General features: G+C 40.7%; 1 protein-coding gene across 1 annotated transcript in view; it reads left to right on the top strand.

The window, feature by feature from the left end:
• Positions 1–17867, top strand: part of OSTF1 (osteoclast stimulating factor 1) — a 51787-nt gene that overhangs the window by 18463 nt on the left and 15457 nt on the right. Inside the window, exons 2-5 of the mRNA XM_024555569.3 lie at positions 5523–5569; positions 12117–12167; positions 15705–15768; positions 17430–17483. Coding sequence (XP_024411337.2) covers positions 5523–5569; positions 12117–12167; positions 15705–15768; positions 17430–17483 — 216 coding nt within the window. The remainder of the gene's footprint in view (positions 1–5522; positions 5570–12116; positions 12168–15704; positions 15769–17429; positions 17484–17867) is intronic.

Below are 17867 nucleotides of genomic sequence, written 5' to 3'. Positions count from 1 at the left end.
ACTTGTACCGGAACGAGGATTGTAGGATGCATTGGTAGCCCTCGTGTCTAACCAGTGTAGTGACATGCCATTTGTATTGTTATCGTGATATTTACCGTGAGAAACAGGTCAGTACTCTAAATGTGACTTACTCCTTTTGTGCTTTATATGTGCAAATTCCCTCAGTCAACTGAAAATTTAAATGTATATTTATTATTGGCAAGTAGAATATTGCTATAAGTAATGGTGACTGCGGAGGCTGTGAATTTTATATGTCCAAAAATTATTGTAGAAATAGTAGAGGCTCTAGGTATAGATTGAGAATTGATGTTGCGAGAGTGTGATTGCTAATCATACGGGGGAAACCAGTGTGTCCTGTGTGGGATTGCCTTCAGCGAGATTGCGTCACCAGCATTAAGCAAACCCTCCAGCCCGGGAGATAGAGAGGAGGTACGTGTTGACCTCAGTCATTTTCTATGAGGGAGGAAGGAAATGACCAACGTGGTGGCAACATCACGCAGGCAACAGCTAAGCTGGCAGAGCTACTACCAAACGATTGTGCTTTTCCACAGACCTCATTTTAGAACATTCACTTAGTTTTAACACCGGTCTCCTCAGGCCGGGAGTTGATCGTGCCCAGGAATTATGGTTTCTGCCCTTTTATATCAAACTTTTAAAATGAGTCTACCAGAAATTTTCATACTAAGATTGTAATCGTAATTATTTTCCTGAATAAAATTTCAGATTTATTCTTGTTTCTCAATAGTTCACCTGTAAAGGCAACATTTGGCTTTGGCAAATACTGATTTTAACATTTGGCCATTTAGTGTGATGCTGAACAAAATGTGTATTTGGCAGATGTCTGAAATAAACACCCATCTATCTAGTCCCAATGAAACAATTTCACAAAGCCATCGTTCCGTTGCTTACAGTGTGTTCTGATCTTTTCAGTTCTACTTAATATTTTTTAAAACTACTACATTAGCTTCACAATGTGCTGTATATATAATATACAGGTTCTGATCTGCAGTTTAAAAATGTTGAGACTCACTGTGAGCTGGGCATAGTGACAGTCCTACAAAAAGATGCTACAAAGGTTTTCGAGTTATGTTTCTTTTCTTAAAATGAAATTTAAGATCTCAAAGGCATTTTAAGACTTACAAAAAAGAAATAGAAGCTACTGCTAAATGATTTTCTATAGTGGTTGTGCTAGTTTACACACCCACCAGTAGTGTGTGAGAATTCCAGTTGTTCTGTGTTCTTAACGCTGAACATTGTCAATATTTTTAGTTTTTCCCTCAGAGTGGGTATGTGGGAACTATCATAGCCATTGTAAGTGGAGTCCCAGATGGCCCTGCTTCCCAAATTCTTAGCAGAGGGTAAGTGAAATAGTTGCTCTGTTCGGGATAACTAAGGTCTGATATTTGAAAAGCCACTTTGCTTGCAGTTTATTATATGTCTGTCATAGTGAGCAGCCCCTTTTTAATTCTGTCTTAGAGGCTCTCTCTAGGAGCTTCTCCACTCCTTCACCAACAGGGAATAAAGTAGGTTAGAAATTTTATGTTTGAGTTTATAAGCCCCATGTCCTAAGTGCCATTTCAGGGCCTTAGAGGTGCAGCAATACAGGCTCTGCAAACCTCAGAAACCGAAAATTCTCTTACCCTTTCCCTATATGCAAGGCCCTGCCCAGATCCCGTTCCCTCTGCCTGCCTCAACCACGATGGACAAGGATTCGTTTACTGAAGTCCGGGGTCAGCCTCACTCCAGAGGAAAATAGTGTTTGGCTGATGACTGGTGGACTCAGCCCTTCTGTGTAGGGCGCGGGTGGAGTTGCAAAGAAATGGAAAGGGTGTGACTGGCACGGTGAGAAACCAGCAAAGTGAAAAACCCACAGGGGCCAGCAGCTGCGGGTGTTTGCTTATCTTGTTAACACCCGGAAACCAGCCCTACTGAAATCCTTAACACCGTTCACACGCTAGGTCGTGTGAGAGCCATGTAAAGCATCAAATGATTGGGCCTCTTTCCAGTCTTAATTCAGGGTGAATTGCAAGGTGACTTCAGGTAACTCACGCAGTCTTCCCAGCTCTACTTTCTCTCTCTGTTGTGTGTAACCAGACTTCCGTGAGAAATGGTCAAGGTGGAGGGTGCCTGAAGAAGGCACCTCAGGCAGTCTCCCCGCATGGAGAAGAACACAACTATTATACATACATGGATCTGCCTTCCTTAAATAAATTTGGAATTGATCGGTACTTGCTCTTGATGATTAAAATGTTTATTGTTATTTATTAGGTGTCTGCAAGGACACTACTATAGAAACAGTACCCCGATTGCTTCCCTTCAATACTCTATTTAAACCTGTATATAACATCGATCACAGTTGAATTAAATATGATGTAAAATGATCACTGTATTAAGTATTATTAATTATTCTCTTGAGAGTCTATCCAATATTGGTAAACTGTAATCATGAAAGTCATGTTTTTCTTTCTTTTTTTAATGCATTTCTTTCATATCCTCTGGATATTTCTTTTGCATTCCTTCATTTCTGCTTGACTCGGCTCTGAGAAGGAATAAATTAGGGCCCAGAACGTTTATAATGTGAAGATTAAAAGGGATCCAGAAGAGGCTAACATTCCAACATTAACTGGTAAATAGGACTGTGTATGTGGTAGTGTTTTGTACAGAGTAACGGCCTAAAGCAGAGAGTTTTCAGCCCGTGTGCCACGAGTGTTTTTGAAACATGAAATACCTGACTAGTTAGGGGCACTGACCTCTTTTCCTGCAGATGGTCAGATACAGATATGACAACAGCGAATACAACAATAGCTGTCCAGTGTCAATGAGTCAAAGTTATACCTGTTTTTTTTGTTGGGTTGGTAGAAAGCATATTCCGTGGTGTGCCACAGAGTTGAAGTGCTTATTTGTGTGTGCTGTGAGATGGAACCGGTCGAAGAGCACTTGGCTTAAAGAGTTGCCTCGTGTTCAGTGTGAATCAAAATGCAAATAAACCTCCCACTTCCTTTTACTTGTGAACATTTTTTTTTTTTTTAGATTTTATTTATTTCCTCTAGAGAGAGGGGAAGGGAGGGAGAAAGAGAGGGAGAGAAACATCGATGTGTGAGAGATACATTGATTGATTGCCTCTTGCATGTTCCCAACTGGGGACCCAGCCCACAACCCAGGTGTGTGCTCTGACTGAGAATCGAACTGGCAACCTTTCAGTTCTCAGGCCGGTGCCCAATCCACTGAGCCACACCAGCCAGGGCATAGTTATGAACATTTTAAGTAAGACAATCACAAAAGATAAAATTACAAAAATCATTGGGTTATTCATACTCCAGGTATTTTTTTCAGGTGTTTTTATATTGAATTTCATCTAAGCTCATTAAATTGACATTGGATCTTGTTTTCAAAATTATCCACAGCACATCCCATCCCCACTGTTCCCTCAAAGGAACAAGAAAGTTCTGTCATTATTGATTTTGGTCACGAGTAGACTGCTTCCTTATGTAACTTCTCTTTGGAAAGTTTGAAGTAATCAAGATAACCAGTCTCCCCTCTTGGAGAGACACTCAGGTCAGCAGAAAATATTTCTTTTAGCAACTCCTCCTTCCCTTCGGTGTCTCCTTTTTCAGGTCTGTGGGTAAAAAGCAAACTCCAAACAAACAAAAAAAGTTTTCGCCTTTTCTTCTGCCTGTTACTGTCTACCCTCTCAGTAGAGCAGGAAAAAGTGGCACTAGAATTCAGTTGCAAAAATGTTTTCTTGCAGACATACTAAGTGACAGGGATCTGAGCTGCTCTTCTGCATTAGGGCATTTAGAAGAAAGAATGATTCTCACCGCCCCCCCCCATGAAAGGAACTTTAGTGCTTTCATTGATTATAAAAGTAATACGTGGTAAGTGTATTGAATATAAACAATACGTGTACAGCAGAATGTGAAGGTCCCCTGTCATCGGTGCTGTCCATCAAGGGGTGTGCGTGTCAGCGTCTGCAGATCTGTCTGCAGCCTCTTTTTTTAATGACTCCACTGTGTGGATGGACGGGTGCTGATTTACGTAGTCCCTTCTTAATGGACATCTTGACATTTCTCATTTTCTGATGGTTCAGTATGCTAGCTACCAGCCATGTGTGGCAATTTAATCTAATTAGAATTAAATGTTTAAAAGTTAGTTCCTCAGTCACTCTAATCACATTTCAAGTGCTCCGTGACTCGCTTCATGTGACTAGCACAGACATAGAGCTTTTCCCATCATTGCATAGTTAGAGGCTGTTCTAAACTAGGGGTCTCAGAGTTTTTTTGGGCACATGTTTCCATTCCTTTATTCTCCCATTCTTCACTCATTCCACAGATAATTACTGAGTATTCTTATGTGCCAGGTACTGTGCTAGGTACTAGGATATCTCATTCATAGAACAAAAACACCTGTCCTCATAATGCTTACATTGTATCAGCAAAAGGTTTTGAGTACTAGCTCCCAGCAAAGGTACTACATGTGTTTATAACTTGCACATGTGTTCTGTTAGGCTGTCATATGATAAAACATGTTACAGTAGGAATGAGGAAGAGTGAGGTAAAAATGTACACAGAATTTCTGAAGTCATCTTCCTGTGTCCCACCTTGGATGCTGCCATTATGCATGACGCTCTTGTAATAGACATCACCTCTAAAGATGCTTCCAGTGCTGAAACTGAACCGTTGTCACTGTTTAAATAGGTAGTTCTTCTATTTTGATAGCCCTTCTAAATTCATTTATCTCATAGAAAGACCTTTTTTCTTTTGCTGTCTTTAGGCTTTTTTCCTACACGGTGTGTGGATTTGTTCTTTTACTTACATATTCACTTAGCAAGCATTTATTAAGTTCATCTATGTATATGCCAGGTAGGTGCCAGGAAATTGAAAAGGTCAGTGTTCCTGCCTTCAAATGAGGCTAGCAGGTCAGTTACTCTAGGACACTGGTGCGTGGAGATGCGGTGCAGGGGCACCAGAAGAGAGAGGTTGTTTGGCACAATGGTGGACAGCTCTCGTGAGCACCACCCCCCTCCTCTTTGCCTAGTTACTGTACTCGGCTTTGGGAGTTAATGGAATCACAGATTTCTCCAGTAGGTACTATTTTTCTCAATGGTGTTTTCTTTTTGGAGGCGAGGGAAATAATATTCTAAACATTGACTTAAGAATATTCAACAATTGTCGATTATCATGTTAAGTATCTCTCTGTTAAATTCACACCTTTCTGGTTTTAAATTTAGATCGTAGGGTTGGAAGGGCTCTATATAGGAGAGAGGGTAAGTACAAATATTATGTAGCTCCTATTGTTTGAGAGGAGAAAGCAAAATCAACCCAGAGGTGTGTATTTATTCATTGCTTTCATTTAACAGATGTTTTTAAAATACCTCCTATGTGGAAAAAGCACTTAATTCCAAAATAAATTTCTCACTTGGGCTTTTCATTAGGGAATTCTGAAAAATATAATGGATAATACTATTTAGAGCAAATTTAGAAACAAAGGAATTGACCATATGTTGCTTTTCCCCTCTCTTTTAGGACAAGTTAAAGTGTTCAGAGCTCTTTATACATTTGAACCCAGAACTGTAAGTATTCAGTTTTTAACTTTAAAATTGGCATAAAAACCTAGGGCGATTTCTTTTAGATACTTCCTCTGGTCTAGATGGGCTGCCTGTTCTTGGATAGCCACAAGTGATTCACAGGGGTGGCTGTTCAGTCCCTTCCCCCGCAGTCCAGATGGTGTGAAAGCCAAGGCCCTCCATGGGTCTGCGGGTCCTTTCTGCTCAAGGTCATGCTGCCCATCTTGAGCAGCTTCTTCCCATGCTGTGAAATCATCGCTCTGAAATCACCAAGTGACCTGTATAGCAAGCATGTGACCCTGTCCTGGCCATCCTTCCCCTGACTCTCACGCTAATTTTCTCCTTGACTTGCTACCTCATACTGCATTATATTGGTACCTTCTGCTAATTGCCCAGAGCAGTTCTTTTTAATGTCTCTGCTGTATGCATTTTCCATTGTTATAGTTTCTGGTGTCCACACATACATCCTTCTATTTCCCCATGGTTTAGAGAGCACCTATTATGAGCCAGACACTGGTGCATGCCTTAGGCATAGTGTAGTGACAACAGCAAGGGCTGTCTCATGGGGCTCACATCCCAGGGGGAGCGACAGACATTAAGCAGCCAAATGAGTGTGACTGTCAGGGCCTGGTAAGTGCTATGAAGAAAAATAAGGAGTGTAAGGGACAACGAGGTTAAGGGAGGAGGAGTGTTACTTCTCAATAGGGTGTTTAGGGATGGTCTTTGTGTAGAGGTGACAGTTGAGTAGGAAGTAAGGGAGCAGAAGGAACAGGAGGTGCAAGGAGTATGCTTATTGGGTTCTAGAAACAGCAGGAAGGACAGTGGGGCTAGGAGAACTGTGAACGAGGGAGAGGGAGGTAAGAGATGTGTTCAGGGATGCTGGGTCATGTTTGGATTTTGCCCTGAGTAGGATGGGAAGCAGTTGAAGGATTTGAGTACAAGATTGATTAGATAGCTAAGCTTTAGAAGAATCACTCTGAAATGTGGACAACCATCAAGGAGAATAAGAATGGAAGCAGGCAGTCCAGTCAGGATCAGGAGGAGGAAGAACCAGAGAAGGAAGCCTGCTGTGTGTAGCCAGCTTTCTGCTGGCTTTGTTAGCCCTGGGCCCTGGGGTCTCTAGGACAAGTAGCTCTGAACAATGAACCCCAAATCTGTCATTTACTCACTGTGCGAATTTACTTATTCTTGTGGCCATTGTTTCCCTATTTTGAAAATGGGAATGACATTAACCGTCTTACAGCAGAACCTTGCTGTGGGCACCGACTGTGATGGTGAGTGCCAGGGACGGCAGCAGGTGAAGTGATGCAGTTAGCAGGAGGGCGTGAGTGTGTGTGTGTTCGGAGGAGCTGTCCTGAGGCTTTGTAAACAGAGTGTTTCTGGGGCAAGGAAGGGATTTGGTGAGTAGGGGTAAGTTTCAGTTTTCTTACTCTTCTCACCCAGCGGTTGCATGGATGTCTCCTCTGTGGAGGTGAGGGTGGGAAGTGGCCAGTATGTTAGTCTGCTAGGGCTGCTGGAACAAAGTACCATAGACTCAGTAGCTCAACCAACAAACATTTATTTTCTCAGAGTTCTGGAGGCTGTGAGGGTGAGATCAGCATGTCGGCAGGATTGATGAGACTCTCTTCTTGGTTGCAGATGACTGTCTTTCTCCCAGTGTCTTTATGTGGTCTTTCCTCTGTACCTGCCTGCATTTTAATCTCTCCTTACAAGGACACTGGCCGGATTGGATTGGAGCCTACTCTAATGACCTCATTTTAACTTAATTACCTCTTTAAAGACCTTGGCTCCAAATACTGTCACATTCTGAATTTTGGGGCAGGGCACGAAAGGTAAGGAGCTACGAGGCACAGATGTTGTTGTCTTTGTCCCCTGATCACAGGGAGGACAATCATGTCATGCCTCTGATTGTCCAAATCATTTGTTCCTTAGGTTGCATGACCCCTGAGGTGGAGAGGAGTAGGAGGAGGGAGGGGGTCATCAGCTGCCCTCCTGGCCAGTCAGCGAATAGACATTCTCTGCCGCCTCCCTAATTTACTCAGCTGAGCCCGGAGGTGACTTCTGGCTGTTTCTCCTTTTGTCACCACCTTTGTCCTTTCTCATTGACCACCTCTTCTTCCTTCGGTTCCCTGTGACCTTTAACAAATATTTTTAGTTGGTTGATGGATTAATTACTTTAATTCACCTTTTGTTCCCAGATGGAATCTTTCCACTGCTTTTTATCTTAGTTATTATTGAGTGCACAGGGGAAAATAGGCATTTGTTTATTAGGTTTTTTGAATATTCTGTATTTAAAAATGTTACTGTGTTTTTTAATATCCCTGGTCCCAAGGATTTGAGGCTGCAGAGCAACGCTGCAGATTCAGCCTGTGTGTACCGGGTATCTCAGTAATGGCTGCCCCACAACCTGCTGCCCCCACAGTCTGCCCCTTTCCACCTTCCCTCGGTCCAGACGTTCAAGGTAGCCTCCAGCTTCCATGGGTCTCCCTGACTGGTTAAGTGTCTGTGCTTGTACCAGCAGTTCAGTATTTTGGTATCATCCAATAACTAGTTTTACATTCTTTTTCTGAATGAGAATTTTTGTTGAAAGACCAAACCGGAAGCTCAGTTTGGTCTTTCTCTCCCCTCACCAGAATAGCCATCTTTTCTGGTGTAATAAACATACTGGGGTACATCCTACTCTGCCCTGGTCTCCTTAGAGTCATTGAGATCAGGCAAGATGGAAGAGCTGACTCTGTGGGACCGTCGCTGACTTGTGCAGCACCCCGGGGAGGCCTGGGTCTGTTTTTAGCTACCATTCAACTCTCAGGAGATAGGGACAGCAATGCCCAGCTCCGCTCTTGGTGATTCACTGAACAGGTAAACACTGGGCAGCTGTGGCTCCTGGTTCTTCCTGCCAACCCATTTCTCCTCTGTCTTGCTTGAAGGCAAGGTAGTCCTGTTTGGTTCTCATTTGTCACCCAACCTCCAAGGCAGTAAGTAACGTGTCATACTGCAGTGACCTGGCTGGACTGGATAGACCAGTGTAAAGATGCGCAAAGACAAAGAACAGCATTTCCTCTGTGCTAGAGTTGTCGTATTGATTTCTAAAGAGAAACCAGCAGGACCCTGCTCTATCATGTAATGTTTGCTGGGCCTTGCTAGGTTTATAGCATTAAATGTAGAGGAAGGAGCCCTAGAATGGGATTCCAAAAGCTGAAGTAGGAGCCCAGCCCTGCCACTCACTATGTAATTTGTGGCAAGTTCTTCTACCTCTCTAAGCTTGGTTGTGACATGGAAGATTATACCCGTGACCAGCCCTCTCTAATGGGTCGTTGTAAGGATCAAATGAGGTTAAGTATGGTTTGCAAGTATAAGGTGCTGCTGTTGGTTTTGTCATAATGCATTGGGTGGAGGTGGGGGGAAGCAGATATTTCCCATGGACACTGCCTTGTAACCAGGTCACGACCCCATGAGGACCAGTAATGGCTATGAATGACCCTTCCATATGAGAGAAAGCATAAGTGGTGGTGAAGAGCAGGGACTCCAGAATCTGACCGTCATGGTTCAAGTCTGGGGTCTGCCTTGTACCTTGTCTGTGCCCTTGGAAAAGTTTCTCATCTGTAATGTGGTGGTGAGAGTAGCACCACCTCGTTGTGTTGCTGGTGAGGATTCAATTAGTTAGTATTTGTAAGTGTCAGACCAGTGCCTGGGGACATAATACTATTATAAAGTGTTAAATAAAAATATCTGTGCCAATTCGATTTGTTTTTTTCTTTTTATTATTTTTTGAGACTCCAAGTTGACAAATCAGAAAAATTTCCAATGTATTTCACAGTCTTTTTCATAAAGTATATATTTGCATTAACCAACAATTAATGCCTTGGGAATTATGTGTTTCTAAGAATATATGAACAGGAATGAGAATAAGTATTACCAAGTTTGTACTCATCGCTGTAACATCCCAGTGGCCAACAAAATTTACTTGTTCTGATACCTTGTGGTTCTTCAAGGAGAGAAGAAAGGAGGAATGTGGTTAAAAACCAAAGACTGAGCTGGAAATAGAGAAATGCTTACTTGATTGTGTCACTATCTGCCAGTTTCTGTTCCATGAATGTGATGCCAAGAATTTAAAAGTAGATCCTCATTGAACAATTCACATTACGTGTTCTGCAAGTGGTTTCTTAATGGAAAGTGTGACTATTGTAGGTAAAATCGATGCAAGTTTTAAAGTCATGAAATTACCTTGCTGTCTGTACTGCCACCAACAGCCTGAAGAACTTGGTAGTTCATCTCCTTCGCTCTGTTAGGACAAACTGTGCTAGTTTCTTTGGAAGAAGGTATTTTATGGGCAGTAAGTAGTGTCGTGTGTCTGGGAGCTATTGATTAGAAAGAAAATAAACCGTCCGCTTTCCTTTGTCAAGATGAAAACAATAGTTAGGACCTTTTTTTATACCTTTCTGAAATCGACCGGCTGCTGTTGCCTCAGTTGAAAAACAAGTCCGACCTAACACGGGCTCCAGGCAGACACCATTACTGAACAGCAGCCATGGGTTTAAATGCCAAACAGAAAGAACACCAGCAAGTGTCAAGATGACCATGCTTAGTGACATTTTCCAAATGGCACTTAGCCAAACCATACAGGCCAAGCACTACTTAAAAGACATTGACTTTTAACTGTTCTTGGCTTTTACTGCCTTTTTAAAAATTGAGGTAAAATTTTTTTATCACATAAAATTAACCACTTTAAAGTGTATAGTTCAGTGGCATTTAGTACATTCACAGTGTTGTCAGCCACCGCCTCTTGTCTAGTTCCAAAATGTTTTCATCACCCCGAAAGGAAACCCCATACCCACTAAGCACTGAACTTTCCATTCTTCTGGGCTCGCTTTCTTTTCTTTTTCTTTTTTTGTGAGAAAGACTAATCATAGGGATTGTGTGTGTGTGTATGCTTTGTTTTCTTGAGTTATTTGTTTGATACTTTTTCAAAACATGCTTCAAAGGGTGAATCTTACTAAATGAGAAAATTTTGTCAGACTTGACTTTTACAATTTTAGAAGGAGATGAAAACTGTAGTCAGAGATGGGACCTTAATGTCAATGAAAGTGCTGATTGAGGAGGATTCATTGTTAGAGAGTAAGTGGGCAGGGTTACCTCTTAGCGGGGTGCAGAATGAGAAAGGCCTGGGGTGTCTCTAAGGCCTGAAGGATCTTTTCAAGGAAACTTAGTCACTCCAGAAAAATGCTACCTTTTCACGTATATTCTGTTTTCCTTATTTCCTTCTATCCTATTTCATTTTCTCCTTCCATCCCGTACTGTTATCTAAAGGGCAGATAGTCAAATAGCATGGCCAGTGAAGGCTGCCCTTGTCTGTTATGGGGTGGCCACTGCATCCAGCTGGGATGCTATGTGTGGTGGTAAGCGAGTCCCCTTTCTGGCCTGAGAAGGATATGCAATGGGAAATAGTTTCTTTCCCTATCACTTTGTGTATCCATCACATATTGGTGGTCATATTGATCATAGGTCATCAGAACATTTTAGAGAATAAATACAGAAAATCTTAGAGGGCTTGCTTTTATTTTCCTAAATGCCTATTTCATATAATATTAAAATGTGTATCGTCAAGTCTACGTAGGTTCAGCTAATTTTGCATTGCTTGTGCTGTGTGTTAGTCTAGTCTCTGTAAATCAAAGTGTAAATGCAACAAATGCTTCAGGAACTTCGCCATTTTTTACTGTCATTAATCATTATTTGCTAATTTTTATATTTGAATTTGTAATACATCTAAATATTCATGTTTTGTGATTGTTTAAAACATATAGCTGTTATTGTCTTCATTTATATTTGGGGAAATAGTTAGAATAATAATATAGATCAGCTTTGAAATTAAATAAATTACTAGTGCAGAGTCATATTTACTACCCTAGTCTGTGACTGAAGAGGAGATAAACAATTGGAAAAAGAAATGGATGAAATAATTTGTTTCACTGGCACAATTTTTACTTGTGTAGAAGAATAACTATAATAGGAAATATCAAAGCCCCTTATTTAAAAAAATATTTTCCAACTAAAATTATGAAAATAATAAAAATTTTGGAAAATCTTCTATACATAATTTCATGCACTACTGTAATCTTATCCAATGTGATATTTTGTGCCTTACATTTGTCACTCAACATGACAATGTAAACATTTCTCAATATCTGAAACTTGCTCGGAATAGGCATCATGCTATTTGCTCATAAGGTCATGGGGATAATTGTTATCTACTGATAGAAAAGAGATATTTTAATTAAAGTGCCTGGCTTTATTCAGAGTTCATCAGACATTTGGCAGGTATGGGCCAGAGCACAGACTGACTGTAATCAACTAATCCCTTTGAGCTGCTATGGTTTGGACCTTCCGAGTTACTGCTTCATGTTAATAATGTCCTGTGAAATGATTTACATAATTTAAAAAACCACATTGTGTGTAAGGATACTTTACCATTTGAAATCTATATAATTATAAGCATTGTGTTCTAATTCATGAAAATATCACATGAAGTCAAACTTAAACTTTTTTTTTCTTTTAGCCAGATGAATTGTACTTTGAGGAGGGTGATATCATCTACATTACTGACATGGTAAGCCCACCTAAAATTTTATAATACTGCGTATGAATTGAAGATGTATAAGACTATTTTGTATAGCCATAACATTGTACATTATTTAAATGCGAGTCTGTATAAAAATACATATGCTGAGTATTCATTTTAGCACAGTTTGTAATAGCATAAGATTAGAACTAGCCCATATGTCCATCACCAAGAAAGTAGTTGAATAAACTTTGCTATATTTGAGTATTTTGCAGCTACAAAGAATAAGGAGTATCTCTCTATTGTAGAGTAATTTAAGAGAAAAAAAAGCAAGATAAAAAATGTGGGTATCGTGCCTTCCCTTATGTAAGAAAGAGTGAGAGGATATACATATTACCTATTTTCTTCAATTTAAAGTAAAAAGGTAAAGGAGGAATCCTAAAATAAAATTTAAAACATAGTTTTTTTCTGTGTGGGGGGGAAGGGAAATAGAGTAGAGGGAACATAGATGAAAGACAAACTTTTCAAAAATTATACTTTCTTTTGGAGACCTGACTTTGGAATCATGTAAACTTTTGCATAGTTATCCAATTAAATTGGTAAAAAAACAATCCCTGAAAATTAAAAGCAGCATGAATCAAGTAAACTTAATTGTGCTCCAGCTAATTGGTATAACCACACAGAGAGGAACTATTCCATGTGACTTTACAACTCAACAGTTCAACTGAACACCTCTAGTAGAATATAGATGAAGGTCAAAAACAAATGCCAAAAATATTGTGAACTGGTTTTAAGCATAGTCTTGTTGGAGAAGCGTTGGTATTGCTGTTCTGAGAAGCTGCACGTGTATGGTGGAGCCAATGAGTCATTGGGTAAGTGGTGTTGAAACCTGGGATCTTCAGCCCGCCAGGAAGGATGTACAGATGAAAGATAAATCAGGGTAGGTAACAATCTTGCAGCTCTGCATTTCAATTGGATTTATATCTTCTCCCTCTGTCTCTCTTTTTAAAGATTTTATTTACTTTTTAGAGAGAGGGGGAGGGAGGGAGAAAGAGAGGGAGAGAAACATCAATGTGTGAGAGACACATCGATCTTGTTGCCTCTCGCACATCCCCAACTGGGGACCTGCCCCGCAACCCAGGCACGTGCCCTGACCAGGAATCGAACCGGCAGCCTTTCGTTTCGCAGGCCAGTGCTCAGTCCATTGAGCCACACCAGCCAGGGCTATATTTTCCCTAAAATAAAACAAAATAACATCTCCTGCTCTGTACTTTGAAAGCCTAGAAAAAAATGACCTACCAGTAACGTTACGTTATTTCCCATTAGAAGGAACAAGGATTCTTTGAGAAATGTCTGTACCAGGTCAGGGACAGTTAAGGTACAAGGTAATCCCCAAACATCTTATTTTTAGAAAGCAGGGAAGCTACCAAAGACTACTTAGGGTCACATTGGAAAGACACAGCACTAAATTGAAGAGGCTGCCTCTAGCCAAAGATGGGACTATATGAGCAATCAATAAGAGCAGCAATTCGCAAGAACTGAAACACATGTACTATCATTGAATTGTAAGTTCCTAATGATATTTCAAAATAAACATTATCAAACACCTTGTGAGAATGTGAGGGAACCAATTTTTTATTCTGATATCTGTTAAGGAAGGGAGCATTTATTTTGCCTTTTCATTTTTGATTTAATCTTTATTGTACTTTTTTCCATTGCCATTTAGTCCCCTTGTGCCCCCTCCCCCCCAGCAATCACCACACTGTTGTCCACATGCATGAGTCCTTTTTCCTTTTTGCTCAGTCCCTTCACCCTCTAACCTCCTCACCACCACTAGCTGTCATCTGCTCTCCATCTATGAGTCTGTTTTGCTGGTTAGTTCAGTTTGTTCATTAGATTCCACACATGAGTGAAATCATATGGTATTGTCTTTCTCTGGCTTATTTCACTTAGCATAATGTTCTTCAGGTCCATGCATACTGTCACAAAGGGTAAAATTTTCTTCTCTTTTATGGCTTAGTGGTATTCCGTTGTGTAAATGTCCCTGAGTTGTTTTATCCACTTACCTATTGATGGACACAGGCTGCTTCCATATCTTGGCCATTGTTAATAAAGCTGCAGTGAACATAGGGGCGCTTATGTTCTTTTGAATTAGTGTTTTGGGTTCCTTCGCATAAATTGTCAGAAGTGGGATTGCTGGGTCAAAAGGCAGATCCATTTTTAATTTTTTGAGGTATCTCCGTACTGCTTTCCACAGTAGTTATACCAGTCTGCATTCCCACCAACAGTGCAAAAAGGTTCCTTCCCCTTTCTTCACTTCCTCATCTGCACTTGTTATTTTGCCTTTTTTTTTTTATGAATTTCATCTCTGGATAATCTGAGAGTTGATGAAGGAGAGTCTTCTCCTTAAAGAAATATTCTAGGTATTTAAAGAAGAAAGAATGAGAGAACGTCATCTATTTTGCAACCCCTGTGAAATAGCAGATCCCGATGATGCTCGTCAGTGGTTACTGACGTTACAAAAAGAGACACCCCTAGCCATTATGTGCCTTTTGATGGAAGAGATCGAGACTACCTGTGAAATAGTCTTGCCCCAAAATTGGATCCGAGTCTAATGAAGCGTCTAGAACTGACGACCAAATCAGAGGCAGTAGAGGGAACAGAGGAACACGTTTATGCTGACACAGGGACAAAATAGGCAAAATCCGGGCTGTTGAAACTCTACAAGACAAACAGACTTTTCTTTTTTTTAAACAAGTAGATTGTGAAGGAGTGAAAACAAATGGAGGGGAACCTGTAGACTAAAAGAGACTTAAGAGGCAAATAAATCAATCCTATAGTATGTTCCTTATTTAGGTTCCAGATTATGGGACAACTGGAAAATTCAATTGATCTAGACATTTGCTGATATTAAGGAATTGTTGAAAATCTTAATCTCTGATAATGGTATCACAATTACATCTGAACTTGTCCTTATCTTTCATAGGTACATATTGAAATATTTATAGATGAAATAATACTGGGTCTAGAATTTATTTCAAAATAATGTGAAGGGGTGGGGAGTTGTAGGTGGTGGTATACATGAAACGATATTGGCCATAAGTAAATAATTCATGCAGTTGAAAATGGGTACGTGTAGGTTCATTATACTGTTCTCTCTACTTTTATATAGGTTTGGATTTTTCTGTAATAAAAAGTTACCCCCAAAATAAAGGTGAAATAAAGATATTTTTAGAAAACAAAAAAATCTTGACACTAAAAAAATTAGACAGGACAAAAAAATGCTACAGATAGTCTGTGTAAACTGTATATAATTTTTTAATTTGTATTATCCGTGTGGTTTGTTTGATTGTTGAGGCTCTGTGATGAAGTGTATTTGTTTTGTTACAGAGAGATGTATGAATATTTGTGATTTAGTGGTAATGGGAATGGACATCCTAAGTAGGGAGGGAGGAGGCTTGCTCATTGTCACCAGGGCCAATGGACATTTCATAGATCAGGTACACTCCATGAGTCCAGTGGTTTTAAAAGCGATTGAATGTAAACTGGAGTTGGTGCCACTTAATTTAACTTTTCTTTCCGCAGAGTGATACCAATTGGTGGAAAGGCACCTGCAAAGGCAGGACTGGACTAATCCCAAGCAACTATGGTAAGCATGGCTGCTGTGGCTATACTTTGGCCATAAAGAGACTTAAGAGGCAAATCAATCAATCCTACTGCATGAACCTTATTATATGGTTCTTGAGGGCTTTCTGCTTGCTGCTCTGGCTGAGAAATCAGTGGAGTCCTTGCCAGTCTAGGACATTTTCTCCTCCATGAGCCACCTGTTAATAAAGTAGTCATGGATGCTGGGAGTGCTTGAGCCTTGCCTCATTGGCTCAAGAAAATACATTGTAGCATTCTTGAAAGCATTCATTTAACTCTTAGAACTTTTTTTTTTTTTGCTGTTAAACTAAATCTCACTGATTGTTTCTTAGACCAGCCATTTCTTTTCTGATGAAGTGACCCTGCCTTTTCAATCCATGTTTGGGGCAGCGATGTTCATTAAACGCATGTCAGGGGCAGTTTGGGGTGTTTGAGCACAGAGATGTGGCCTCTGCCATGACCTCACTTGTAGCTGGGGGAGGGCAAAACAGACTCGTCTAGAAATTGGCAGAGTAAAGAGAGCATAGGATTGATAAACAAGGGTCCTGGGTTCTAATTCTTTTTCTTCCAATTCCTAATTACCAGGGCTGTTCCTTATCTTTGCAATGAAAGTTTGATTTAAATCACTTCTAAATTTTTAAAAAGATTTTATTTATTTACTTTTAGAGAGAGGAAGAAGGAGGGAGAAAGGGAGAGAAACATCTCCTAAGGTTGCCTTTGACTTCAGCATTAGATGAATCCTTAGAGCAATAGGGCTGGCTGGCGTCAGGCACCAGTTCCGAGGACTGGAAGGGAACTTAGAAAATGTCAAGGAGACACTTTAAAGCTCCTAATGGAGGAAATGAAGAGCTGAGAGGAGGGATGAAGAGCTGAGGCTTAGGATCCAACATAGGGGTCCCACCTGCCCTGGTTTTAGAGTGGTACCATTCTGGATTAAAAACAGACTTTGAACATTTTTACATTGCTCTAACCTCTGAAATAGCAAATGTACCTCGTTTCCGAGGGTGTAAAATGCTCACAGACACTGAGGGAATAAAATGTTCCTCTGTAGCTTTGGATCCCGGATAGCCAAGGGGGTGTCCAGTTACAGCCCTTTATGGAGGGAGGGGCTGTGTCCGAAGTCTCATGTGAACAATAGTCTTGTCACTGGTGCTGATTCTGGGGCACAGTGAACACGCCTTCCTTGGAGGCAGGTGGGTATCTCATTGCTCTTTCTGAATAGAGGAAGCAAAATATTTTCCTTTCACCAGCCTCCCTGGTCCCCCCATCCCACACAAGGGAAACAGTTATTTTCAGCCATCTTCATATAGGGTGTTTTCACAGAATGTAAAAATGAGTATCAAATGCTTTCTTTTGTATTTTTGTGACCACATTTGTTTATTACATAATTGAATAAACTGGTATGCAGGCCATGGATGTTTATTTTGTGTATACCCCAAGTTAATTGCTATTATTGTCACATTGCTTGCTTAGCTTGGGTTCATTGAACATAATTCAGCTTCTTTTAAAGCAGGAAAGATCAGTTTGATTTTATGCTATTTTTTCCCACATTAAGTAAGGGAAGCTGAACTGCAGAAGGCTCTGGTGCTGTTGAAGCTGGGGGACTGAGCTGGCTTCAGTGAACCACTCTCAGCATTGGGTTTGTGCTTTGTCTTTTCAATCTAGTGGCTGAGCAGGCAGAATCCATTGACAATCCATTGCATGAAGCTGCAAAAAGAGGTAGGTGTGATTCTTTTGGATTGAGATACACAGAACAGTGACATACACAGGTTTTAATTACATAATTTGGGAACTTTTGACAAATATGTGCAGCCAGGTAACTAACACCCAGATCAAGATCCAGCTGGGACATTTGTATCCTTCCAGAAAGCTCCCTTTCCAGTTAACCCCCTGCCTCCCCTAGAGGCAATTTCTGTTTTGCCTTCTGCTATCCTAGATGGGTAAGTGCAATTTTAATTTTAAAGTGTCAGTCAGAGACACTTCTGAGGCCCTTACATACCCATGCTCCGTGGTAAGTGGGAGGCATGGTCTGTGACTCCAGGGTCAAGGCCTGGAAAGGAAGAGATGTGAGTAACAGAACAAGGTGGTGCGATATGTACAGCA

Source organism: Desmodus rotundus, chromosome 1 (genome assembly GCF_022682495.2).
Source record: "Desmodus rotundus isolate HL8 chromosome 1, HLdesRot8A.1, whole genome shotgun sequence".
Classification (NCBI taxonomy): domain Eukaryota; kingdom Metazoa; phylum Chordata; class Mammalia; order Chiroptera; family Phyllostomidae; genus Desmodus; species Desmodus rotundus.
Note: the sequence above shows the minus strand (reverse complement) of the source record. Positions and strands in the feature narration are given on the sequence as shown.